This window comes from Gossypium arboreum, chromosome 10 (genome assembly GCF_025698485.1).
Source record: "Gossypium arboreum isolate Shixiya-1 chromosome 10, ASM2569848v2, whole genome shotgun sequence".
Taxonomy (NCBI): Eukaryota; Viridiplantae; Streptophyta; class Magnoliopsida; order Malvales; family Malvaceae; genus Gossypium; species Gossypium arboreum.
The window spans coordinates 123661046-123673392 of record NC_069079.1 but is presented as its reverse complement, the minus strand read 5'-3'; the positions used below and the strand labels follow the sequence as shown (position 1 = coordinate 123673392).

The following is a 12347-nucleotide window of genomic DNA, read 5'->3' as shown; positions in this document are numbered from 1 at the left end:
CTTTGGTTTGGTTTGGTTTGGTTTGTTTTGTTTTGTTTCGATTTTATTTTAATGAATTATTTTTATTGGTCACGAAAAAATGGGATGTTTGGTTAATTGAAGAAGCTCGATGATTCAGAAGGTTATGGAGACAGAGAGGCAAAACATCCATCATCTCAATTAGTGTTATGGAATAGATATTTTGAGGAGTTAGAAGGTCTTATTCATTCTTTAATAGGGGAGTGATTGCCTCATAGCCAAATCATTGTTTTAATTTTTGATTTAAGATTCCGTACTAGCATAGAGAGATCCCTAGGGCAGAGAAAAAAAAAGATCTGGTTTTCTTTAATTTTTGTTTTTCTCTGATTTGCACGAAAACATGTATTGTCTTTACTTTATGACTGTCGCATTCATATATAGTATAGATCCATAAATTTTAAAATTATTGAGATTTGAAAATATGTATCGCCAAATAGTAGTTGTGCATTCTTTTATAATTTTTATTGATAAAAATTAATATCTTTAATAAATAAAGGATTGGATTGAATCAATATTAAGAATAATCATACCTAGTCAGTTAATTAAATCGAAAATTGGAGAATTAATTCAGTGATGTTTGAACCAAACTAGACTAGAAGTCAAATGGAGTATCGATCTAGAGATAGGCATCGAATTGGTTGATTTAGGAATCAGTATAAACTGATTGAGCTAGATAAAAAAACAACTAAACAAAGTTTTTTTTTTGAATTTTTAATGATTTATTTAATTGAACAAGACGAAACAAATTGATAGTCTAACCGGTTTAACCATCAATCCGATTTTACGAACTTTAATTTAATGTTTATATGATAAGATATAATCTAAACTAATTACAACTATTTTAAATCATTAAAAAGATAATTGGAAAAAATCGATTAAAAGCATAAAAGGCAAAAATTTAAATTTAGTTTTTCTAATTTTTGGAAAAAAATTGGGTTTTAATTATATTTTTATCTTTGATTTTTAAAATATGACTTATCATAATTCGTGTTTAATTTTAATTTTTATAATTATTATTAATGTATTTTTTAAAGTTTAAAGGATTTAGCTGAATTCTTCAACAAATTGAATCGAGAAAACGTAAGGCCCAAATTTAGCCCAAAAACCCTAAGATTCAAATCGAAGTTTGGGCGTCCCCTTCGATTTGACCATTTAGGGTTCCTCTCTCATTTTCTTTTTGAACTTTACCGCAAGAAAATTCCCACAGTTTCATTTCTCAATTTACTCTCACTCACTCACACAAAAGCTTCGAATGAACCTCTTTTAAAACAATAACCCTAAAACCCCATTCGAAATCTAAAACACCCTAACTACCGCCATGTATCTCTACAATTTAACTCTTCAACAAGCCACCGGCATCGTTTCCGCCATAAATGGAAACTTCTCCGGCGGTAAAGTCCAAGAAATTGTCGTCGCCCGTGGTAAGATCCTTTCCCTTCTCCGCCCCGACGATCTCGGTAAGCTCCAAACGCTTCTTTCCGTCGAAATTTTCGGTTGCATACGTTCCCTAGCTCAGTTCCGGCTAACTGGAGCTCAAAAGGACTACATTGTCGTAGGGTCCGATTCGGGTCGGATCGTTATACTTGAATACAATAAAGAGAAGAACGTCTTTGATAAAGTTCACCAAGAAACTTTTGGGAAATCTGGGTGTCGCCGGATTGTTCCGGGTCAATACTTGGCTATTGATCCAAAAGGAAGAGCTGTAATGATTGGTGCTTGTGAGAAGCAGAAATTAGTTTATGTTTTGAATAGAGATACTGCTGCTAGGTTAACCATTTCTTCACCTTTAGAAGCTCATAAATCACATACGATTGTTTACTCTATTTGTGGTGTTGATTGTGGTTTCGATAATCCTATTTTTGCTGCCATCGAGTTGGATTACTCGGAGGCTGATCAGGATTCCACGGGAGTGGCTGCTGGTGAAGCACAGAAGCATTTGACATTTTATGAACTTGATTTAGGGCTTAACCATGTTTCTCGGAAGTGGTCGGAACAGGTTGACAATGGGGCAAATATGTTGGTCACAGTGCCTGGTGGTGGTGATGGGCCAAGTGGGGTTTTGGTTTGTGCAGAAAATTTTGTTATATATAAGAATCAGGGGCATCCTGATGTTAGAGCGGTGATTCCTAGACGGGCTGACTTGCCAGAAGAACGTGGTGTTTTGATTGTTTCAGCGGCTACGCATAAGCAGAAGTCGATGTTTTTCTTTCTTTTGCAGACAGAATATGGGGATATTTTTAAGGTTACATTGGAACATGGAAATGAAGGAGTTTCGGAATTGAAGATTAAGTATTTTGATACAATTCCAGTTACGTCATCAATGTGTGTGTTGAAAACTGGTTTTCTATTTGCAGCTTCAGAGTTTGGCAATCATGCTTTGTATCAGTTTCAGGCTATTGGGGATGACCCTGATGTGGAATCATCGTCATCTACATTGATGGAAACAGAAGAAGGTTTTCAGCCAGTGTTTTTCCAGCCGAGAGGGCTTAAGAATCTAGTTAGGATTGACCAAGCTGAGAGCCTGATGCCAATAATGGACATGAAAATTGCTAATCTCTTCGAGGAAGAAACACCTCAGATATTTTCACTTTGTGGACGTGGTCCTCGTTCATCATTGAGGATACTAAGGCCTGGTTTGGCCATCAGTGAGATGGCTGTTTCACAGCTTCCTGGTGTCCCAAGTGCTGTGTGGACTGTGAAGAAAAATGTTAATGATGCCTTTGATGCATACATTGTCGTGTCATTTGCCAATGCAACTCTTGTTCTTTCCATTGGTGAAACAGTTGAAGAAGTTAGCGATAGTGGGTTTCTTGATACTACGCCCTCTCTTGCTGTTTCTTTAATTGGTGATGATTCACTTATGCAAGTTCACCCAAATGGTATTAGGCATATAAGGGAAGATGGACGTATTAATGAGTGGAGAACACCTGGGAAAAGGATGATTGTTAAAGTTGGTTCAAATGGGCTTCAAGTAGTTATTGCATTGAGTGGAGGTGAGCTTATATACTTTGAGGTGGATATGACTGGGCAACTTATGGAAGTTGAGAAGCATGAAATGTCTGGAGATGTGGCGTGTCTGGACATTGCCCCTGTTCCTGAAGGAAGACAGAGGTCCCGTTTCCTTGCAGTTGGTTCCTATGATAATACAATCCGTATATTATCTTTGGATCCTGATGATTGTATGCAGGTTCTGAGTGTTCAGAGTGTGTCCTCACCTCCTGAGTCTCTCCTTTTCCTTGAAGTTAAGGCATCGGTAGGTGGTGAGGATGGTGCTGATCACCCTGCCAATCTTTTCCTTAATGCTGGTCTGCAGAATGGAGTTCTGTTTCGGACGGTAGTGGATATGGTTACAGGGCAACTTTCTGATTCCCGTTCACGTTTCTTAGGGCTAAGAGCCCCAAAGTTGTTCTCTGTTAAAGTAAGAGGCCGACCTGCAATGCTTTGCTTGTCTAGTCGACCATGGCTTGGTTATATTCACCAAGGACATTTTCTGCTAACACCCCTTTCTTACGAGACACTTGAATTTGCTGCCTCATTTTCATCTGATCAGTGTGCCGAAGGTGTCGTTGCTGTTGCAGGGGATGCATTGAGAGTTTTCACCATTGAGCGACTTGGAGAAACCTTCAATGAGACCGCTATTCCTTTGAGGTATACTCCTAGGAGGTTTGTTTTGCAACCAAAGCGGAAATTGTTGGTAATTATTGAGAGTGACCAAGGATCATATACTGCAGAAGAGCGTGAAGCTGCAAGAAAGGAGTGCTTTGAGGCTGCAGGAATGGGAGAAAACGGTAACGGTAATATGAACCAAATGGAAAATGGTGGTGATGATGAGGACAAAGAGGATCCCCTCTCTGATGAGCAGTATGGTTATCCTAAGGCAGAGTCAAACAAGTGGGTTTCTTGCATTAGAGTTCTTGATCCGAGGACTGCTTCCACAACTTGTCTTTTGGAGCTTCAGGACAATGAAGCTGCTTTCAGTGTGTGTACTGTGAATTTCCACGATAAAGAGTATGGAACTCTGTTGGCTGTTGGCACGGCCAAGGGTCTGCAGTTTTGGCCCAAAAGAAGCTTAACTGCGGGATTCATTCATATCTATAGGTTTGTAGAAGATGGCAGATCGCTTGAACTTCTGCACAAGACACAAGTGGAAGGTGTTCCTCTTGCTTTATGCCAATTTCAGGGAAGATTACTTGCTGGGATAGGATCAGTGCTCCGATTATATGACCTGGGGAAAAGGAGACTGCTTAGGAAATGTGAGAATAAGCTTTTCCCTAACACTATTATCTCTATCCAAACTTATCGTGATAGAATATATGTTGGGGACATCCAAGAGGTATGGTTTTTTTAATTTTCCTTGATTCTGATATCTTTAACTCATTTCTTTGAGAATTATTTGTATTACTCGTATGCATGTCTTCTCTTTTGCTGCTTGACCTGTATGTGGATTTTGTGAAATTTATCAACTAATTTAATTTAGAATTTGGCTGAAAGTAAGAAACTTTTGCAATGTCTTTTTAATGCTCCCTTGGTTCTTAAATTATAGCCCACTTTGATTTTATTCATTCCTCTGTTTGCTTTCTTTGTCAATTATTCTTGAATGATAATAAAGGTGGTCCTCTATTGCAGTCATTCCATTTTTGCAAGTATAGGAGGGATGAAAATCAACTGTATATATTCGCTGATGATGTTGTTCCAAGATGGCTTACTGCATCATACCATATAGATTTTGACACCATGGCTGGTGCAGACAAGTTCGGTAATGTCTATTTTGTGCGGCTACCACAAGATGTCTCAGATGAAATAGAGGAAGACCCAACTGGTGGAAAGATAAAATGGGAACAAGGGAGGCTCAATGGAGCTCCTAACAAGGTAGAGGAGATAGTTCAGTTCCATGTCGGGGATGTGGTAACTAGTTTGCAGAAGGCATCTCTTATACCGGGTGGTGGAGAATGTGTTCTTTATGGAACTGTGATGGGGAGCTTGGGGGCGTTGCTTCCGTTCACTTCCCGTGATGATGTTGACTTCTTTTCGCACCTAGAGATGCATATGAGGCAGGAACACCCTCCCTTGTGCGGACGAGATCATATGGCTTACAGATCTGCTTATTTCCCTGTCAAGGTGAGTAAATAATTACCATCAAACTGTGGTTAGCCATATATTAAATTGCTTGAACTTATTGCTTCGGGTTTTGAAAGCTTGAATATAATTTGCAGGATGTGATTGATGGGGATTTGTGTGAGCAGTTTCCGACCCTACCTCTGGATCTGCAGAGAAAAATTGCAGACGAGTTGGACCGTACTCCTGGGGAGATACTGAAGAAACTCGAAGAAGTCCGAAACAAGATCATTTGAGATAGCAGATAGCATCAAAGGTCAAGGTAGCTCCCATTACCTCTCCTGTTTCTGATAATTGTCACTTGAACCGGATTAGTTAAGAATAGTCTGATTAGGTTCTGCCTTCTGGGATCACCACTCAATAATAGTTTGTCGTTTTTTTACAGTTCTCTTTTACCCGGATTGCGGGATACCAATTGCGGTTAAGAAGGCTTTAGCACGTCAGAATCCAAGGCAGATGAGGGAGAAATTGGACGATGGAAGTCGAGAACACGAGACCAAGAATGGGAGTATTGTATAAGTAGTTATGAGACAAACTAGTTGTGTTAGAGGCAAAAAATCAGTATTAGTTGCTGCAGATTCGAGTATTTGCTGCTGTTATTGCAGTTTTAAGATTGTTGTATGTTCGTTAATTTGATAGATAGAGATTGATCTCTAATGCGCTCTTCTAACTTGGACTTAGCATTGTGATTTTAAAATTAAATAAAAAGGAAAAAACTAATGAAAAATATTAAAAGGAAAAAGAAAAATGTATAATTAAAAGAATAATATTTTTAAGTTATCTTTGTTAATTGTTACTTTAAGGATAAATTTTTGTTTTTAGGGTAAATTACATCTAAAGTTGTTAAATTATTAGTAACTTTAAAAGTTACAAAATTTTAAAAATAGAAATTAAATTGTTCGAAAGTTTTATTTAAATCATTGGGTATTTTAAAATTGTTGTTGTATGGTTAATTATAAAGCTCTTTTCTCTCTCTTCGATAGTTCACTAATCGTCAAATTATTACTTGGAGTTTACTTATCGTACTTAAAAAAACTTGAAAGCCTATTGACTTAAATGAAACTTTCAAATAGTTTGATGATTATTTTATAACTTTTTGAAGTTAAGTGATCAAAATATAAATTTACTAATAATTTAGTGACATTGGATTCAGTTTATCCTTATTTTTACATCCTAAAAATTAAAATAAATTATAAATTAAATGAAAAATACAACTGGATTCAAGTAATTGTGGTATTTTGATTTATTAATCAAATGGGTCAATATGACATACAATACTTGAGTTTGATATTGTATTTGGTAAAAGTTTGATATTGTATTTGGTAAAAGTTATACATTCCAATACTCAAAAGTAACCGTATTAATTTTTAGTATTTAATTCGGGTTTTAAAATTGATTTGATAAAAGATAGTTGCAAAATTGTTAGATTTATATTTTTTATGGTGAATTTGATAAAAGTTAATTGCTTATATTATTAATTAACTATGGCTTTTCATCAAATTAACTCTAAAATCTGAATTAAATATCAAAAATTAACATTAATAGTTTAAGACATCAAAATGTATAACTTTTACTAAATATAAATACCACACTAAAAATATATATCAAACTCGAATATCAAATGAAGTATTAAACCTAACCATGAAAAATCATCCAAACATCTCGGTTGGAATCCGTTTACATATTCTCATTTTTTTTTCTCTCACCCGTAATTTAAAACTACCGTTTGATTAAATTAATACTTTGAGGATTCAATTAGAATATTTTAAAATTTATTTTAAATTTATTCAAATATTATCGGCGCTATCCGATCCACTTGTAAAATACCATGGGCCTCAAAAAGGTCAAATTTAACCCGGCCCAATTTATTTTCTCTCCTCCAAGAACCGAACTTTTTCTCGGCAGCCGACTTTCACTTAACACAAATCGTATCTCAATCTCAGTCGAATCGGGAAAACCAACCATTTACACACCTTTTTGCTGTCCATTTCTCTTCCACCAAACCAATAACCAGACCCAGGTTTGCTTTCTTCTAATTTCCCTTTCGTTTTTTTTTTCCAATTTCTTCAATGGGTCTTTATTGAATCTCTAGTTCTAGAAATTGATCGTTAACTTTGATGTTTAGTAACTAGTAGAACTTTTCAGTGGTAATGATTTGCAAGTGTTTAGTTTATTTTTGCATTTTCTATATCTGTTTGATCATGTTCTTCCTTTTTTTTTAATTGATATTTTTGGCAGATATATTTTAGGGTTTTGTTTTGTTTTGTTTTGTTTGCTTGTTAATGTTAATTGATCTTATTTATTCTATAAGAATTATTGTGTACAAGTTCTTGAATTGCATTGCACCTTTTTTTCCCTGAGTAAGGTCGCTCAGAAAATTAGCTTTCATTTGAATTTCATCTTGAAATAGATGTTCTATTGTTTTAGCTCATCTGGATGAAGTTTTTAAGGGTCTATGTTTTTGAAGATTGCTATGAGTTTGATTATGGTGGTTGTTCGAGTAATCCTACTCTGGGTTTTGATGTTGCCATGTGAGGGCTTTGCTTACCTGCAATGTTTAATAGATTTAATTTGCTTTCTCGAATCCGTGATTTTGTGTCTCTCTTAAGATATTGCCTATTGCTCTATTTTCTGTCATTATTCCCTTTGTTTGCAGAGAAAAGATGGCCAGCAAATCCGAGGGTAAGGAACCTGTGAACGAACAAGTGGTTGCGAATATGTACGGAGCTATGAGATCCGAACTAAATCAAATTTATTCTAAGATCACTGAGTTGGAGATGGAAGTGAGCGAGCATTCGCTAGTTATAAATGCCATTCAGCCACTTGACCAGTCGAGGCGGTGCTACCGGATGATTGGAGGTGTCCTGGTTGAGAGAACCATCAAAGAGGTTCTCCCTGCCGTGCAACGAAACAAAGAAGGGCTTGAGGAAGTAATTGCTCGTCTTAACGAGACCCTGGAGAAGAAAAAGAAGGAAATTGCTGATTTCGAGACAAAATACAAAATTAGGATCAAAAAGTCCGATAATGACTCGAAAGATGAAAGCAACAAGAAGGAAGGCTCCGCTCAAGGAGTCCTTGTCGGCCCTGCAAGTTCGAGTCAGTAATAGGTATATTCCTTCCTATTTCCTTCCTTATATGCTCGAACTTGCTTTTTATAAACCCTAAATCATACCATTGTAGAACTTTGTTCAGTTATTGCTAAGATTTTATCAGGTTTTAGAGAATCGTATGTTTTGTTCGATTGGGGTTTATATTTTCTAACAAATTCTATCGAAATGTGTGACTGTGTTTCGATTTTTTGCCTTGTGGATTGGATTTCTTTGCAAATAGGTAAACACAAGAACTAAGACCATGAAATTATATGTTTAAGAAAAAAATGATGAATGATTTGAACATTGCACTTTCGAGTAAACAATTGTGTACTAACTACTAAGTCAGATTTTCGGTTTTTGGAGTTTCGAGTTTTCAATAGTTTCTACTAGAGTTTGTTGTTCCTGTTCAATGGCAAATTATCAGCTTGAACCTTGTTTAACGTCTCTGCCCTCGGATTTCCGAGTTTAGTTCGTTCTTCTAACCATCTGATAATGTCGGCAAACACGATTTCGGTGTTTTCCAAGGGCTCGCCGCAGAGCAAAGCATGCCACATTCCGGGGTAGAGCTTGATGGTCTTGTCTGTGCTTGAAGCTACCTTGAATAGTTCTATGCTAACTTGTTGGTCTGTCACTTTATCATCTTCTCCATGGAGAACTATAAATGGAAGTGTAACCTAATCATATTACAATAAACAAAGAATTAGTCAAAGACCACCCTTATAGTTTATATCTTTTGACAATTTACTTATGGTTAAATTATGCCGTTAGTCCCTATACTTGAATGAATGTTAAATTTAATTTATCATCAATACACTCATGCAATCATATTAATGATTGAATTGGGTCTTTTATTTAAAAAATTAATATTTATTTAAATTGAATTTATAAAATAAATATAATTACTAGTAGTACAAACCTCATTTAACCTTTGCTCAATATCATAGCTAACCCTCAAAAGCTCACAGGCTGTTCTCATTCGTGGTGGTCCTTTGTAGCAGTATTCGTTCTTCCTAATCTGTTTACAAAATCAATATGTATTTATCTTAAATTATATTAATTAAAAATAATTAAAATGGTGACAACTTAGTTTAATATTAATAAAAATAAAAATTAATTTAATGTTTTAAAAATCTTAGTATAATAAAATATGTACCAGTTTTCTTGATGAAATGTAAATTCTAAATCTTACATCTGAAATCTTAATTACTTAACTAAACATTAAACACTTAATTTTTTAAAATTTTTTAAGATTTAATATTTTAAGGTTGAGATTCATCTCGTAAAAAATTATAATTATTTCGCTGATAGATTATAATGATATTTAAGAATTAGAAAGTCTAATAAAAGTGTTCAAATTACGTTTAATTAGTAGGATCAATTAATTAAAATGGTTATATAGTGTAAATGAGAATGATCAAATTACACTCAATTTAGTACAATTCATTAACTACAATAGATATACCCAAATTTAGAAATTACACTAAATTATAATTATCCTCATATTTATGGGTTGAGAAGGGACTATGAGTAGTTCTAGGTAGTGGCATATCTAGGGGGCTGGTAGGGGTCTCGGCCCCCTTAAAATGAAAAATTGTCCATTTAGGCTTTTAAGAAATTTTAAAATTTTAAATTAGTAAAAATAAAATAGCACTTTGGCCCTCTTAAAAATGATAAAAAGAATTGATTTAATCCTTTTAAAAATTATAAAAATATAGACTATTAAAAATTAAAATTTAATTTCGACCCCTTAAAAGATTTTCTGATTTTACCTCTAATTTTAGACATTATATTATTAAGAACAGATATAATCAAAACCTTACCTTTAATGAGATTATTCAAATATATAATTACCTCTTCTCTAACACGAGGTTCTTTGAAGCCAATTTCAATAATGTCTTTGGTTATATTGAATGATTTCCAAGTTGGGATTACCCAGCTCAACCCTTGAAGTAGCGTTGTAACTGCTGCTGGTGGCTTCATATCATCTGCAATCTGATTAAATTATTATTAATTAATTTAATTAAATTAAACACTAAACAAAAATGGGATATAAATTAATATGTATCACTTCACAAAAACTAATTTTATTAAATATATAAATTTCAGCAACACTAACAAGATATTCCAATATTTCATGAACATTTTCTTTTCTAATTTATATGTCATCAAATTACGAGAAAAAGATTATATAAAACAGTTACATGTATATTTTTCATCAAATATACATATTTAGTATTAAACAAAAGTTTAGAAATTAAAACTGATTCAAATCATGGTGTTCGAATGGTTTTAATTCACAAGTTAAAAAATGTGCTTACATGAACCGAATCTATATTTTTTAATTTATAATTAATTTTATTTTATGTTATAAAAATAAATAATTCAAATTTAGAACAGTGAAATTAACTTAAAATTCTATATATAAAACCATTTTTAAATAAGAGTTATTGATAATTTTTTTCCTTACTTGAATATTTAATTTTTTTAAAGAAATATTTATTAAATTTTTTGAAACTTTACCTTATAATGTCTCAAGCCATAAAATAAAAATTTATTTTTATTATAAAAATTTAAAAATCTAAAATTAATATGAAAAATTGAGAATCAATGCAAATCTGTTTGAAAAATCTGATCGACCCGAACTGAACACAGCGTTACACATACCTTACACATTGGGGCTACCAAAACAGCACCGTCCCAATACTCGGGCTTCTTTCTATGTAGAAGAAGAATGACGGCTCCTCCCATGGACTCTCCTAGCAAATACCTCTTCTTCCTTTTATTCTCTTCCTTCTCTGATTAAATCACATTTATAAATATTAATAATTATTTATTATTTATAAATAATAAAATAATAAATAATAATTTTAAAATTTCATTTTACTCCCTGATTTAAAAATTTTGAAATAATAAATTATTATTATGATAAAATTAATTTTTATGGTATCAAAAATTAAATTTAAACTTTAATCTAATTAAAATAATTTTCTGATTTCGTCCCTAAGCATACATTGGACGTAGAAAAAAGGAAAATTCCAAGTTGATCATTGAGTAAAAGTATCATGGAGATTCTTATATTATGAGTTAAATTGCATTTTACCCCCTCTACTCATAAATGGGTAAATTAATTTCTGTATGTTAAATTAAAAAGTAAATTGGTCCTTTTAAAAGTTTTACCCATTTTTACTGTTAAAAATTGGTTTATGTACATCAGTGTGAGGTACATGTGATTATTTCATTAGCTACACTTATTTTTAACAAAAAAAAAATCAACTTACTATTTTATTTAACATACAAAAACTAATTTACCTATATTTCGTAATTTAGGCAAACTCACCACAAATTTTGGAAAAATGGTCATTGCAATCATTGACAATATCATCAAAGTTCTCAACATAGCCATCCAATCCAGATGATTTTCCATGGCCTTGATAATCCATGCCATATACTGCATATCCTTCTTTAACAAGCCTAATTGCAGTACCTAATTAATTTCATCCCCAATAATTTAATAAATATCTCATTTTAGACTTTAATTTTGCATATTTTTATATTAAAAAATTGAAACACTTACTGCTCATGGTGATGCTACATTCCATGGCATAACCATGGAAAATGAAGATCAAAGCTTTGGGTTCATCTTTTATTGGGATCCATTTACATGTGAAAAGCTTTGATCCTTGAGAATTTGTAATAAATTCCTGTAAAAAAAATTATATGAAAATTTAGCCATAAAATCCCAATTTAAAAGAAAAAAATGGTTTATTTGCAAAATTCACCTCATCATATTTAACATTTTCTGGTGGATGCTCCTGTCAAAAAAATTGATGGAAAATATCATTTTATTTAAAAAAAAGGGACAAAATCTGTATGAAAAATTAAGAAATTAAGAACAAAAAAGAAAAGAAAAAATCAAACATACCAATGCCATGAAGACAATGAAAAAGTTTATATTTTGAGAGGGTAAAATATTTTTTTCAAAATATATGAAAAATAAGATAATATAACAAGGAAAAACCCCAAAATTCAGGCTAAAAATTGTTAAAATTACAAAAAATTGGATAAAATATGTGGTGATAAAAAATTCTAATTCAATTAAAGTTCAATCATAAAACGATATTT

General features: G+C 33.0%; 3 protein-coding genes across 4 annotated transcripts; 2 read left to right on the top strand and 1 right to left on the bottom strand.

Moving 5' to 3' along the window:
- Positions 1 to 1083: 1083 nt before the first annotated feature.
- LOC108483144 (spliceosome-associated protein 130 A) lies at positions 1084 to 5790 on the top strand. Of its 2 annotated transcripts, none has more exons than XM_017786373.2 (4): positions 1084 to 4351; positions 4645 to 5136; positions 5232 to 5389; positions 5519 to 5790. In XM_017786373.2, exons 1-3 carry the CDS (start codon positions 1337 to 1339, stop codon positions 5367 to 5369), a joined length of 3645 nt encoding a protein of 1214 aa, XP_017641862.1. In that variant the 5' UTR covers positions 1084 to 1336; the 3' UTR covers positions 5370 to 5389; positions 5519 to 5790. The 2 variants fall into 2 exon arrangements, with proteins under 2 accessions (XP_017641862.1, XP_017641861.1); XM_017786372.2 differs by having other exon boundaries at positions 5232 to 5395.
- Positions 5791 to 7001: 1211 nt separating this feature from the next.
- LOC108480484 (prefoldin subunit 2) lies at positions 7002 to 8357 on the top strand. The gene is made up of 2 exons (XM_017783502.2): positions 7002 to 7153; positions 7790 to 8357. Exon 2 carries the CDS (start codon positions 7797 to 7799, stop codon positions 8235 to 8237), a length of 441 nt encoding a protein of 146 aa, XP_017638991.1. The 5' UTR covers positions 7002 to 7153; positions 7790 to 7796; the 3' UTR covers positions 8238 to 8357.
- On the bottom strand, positions 8291 to 12198 carry LOC108481727 (caffeoylshikimate esterase-like). The gene is made up of 8 exons (XM_017784817.2): positions 12148 to 12198; positions 12005 to 12037; positions 11800 to 11926; positions 11563 to 11709; positions 10890 to 11020; positions 10077 to 10217; positions 9142 to 9240; positions 8291 to 8899 (listed from the first exon to the last, which is right to left on the bottom strand). The coding sequence occupies exons 1-8, from the start codon at positions 12154 to 12156 to the stop codon at positions 8612 to 8614; spliced, it is 975 nt and encodes a 324-aa protein (XP_017640306.1). The 5' UTR covers positions 12157 to 12198; the 3' UTR covers positions 8291 to 8611.
- Between the last annotated feature and the right edge of the window lie 149 nt (positions 12199 to 12347).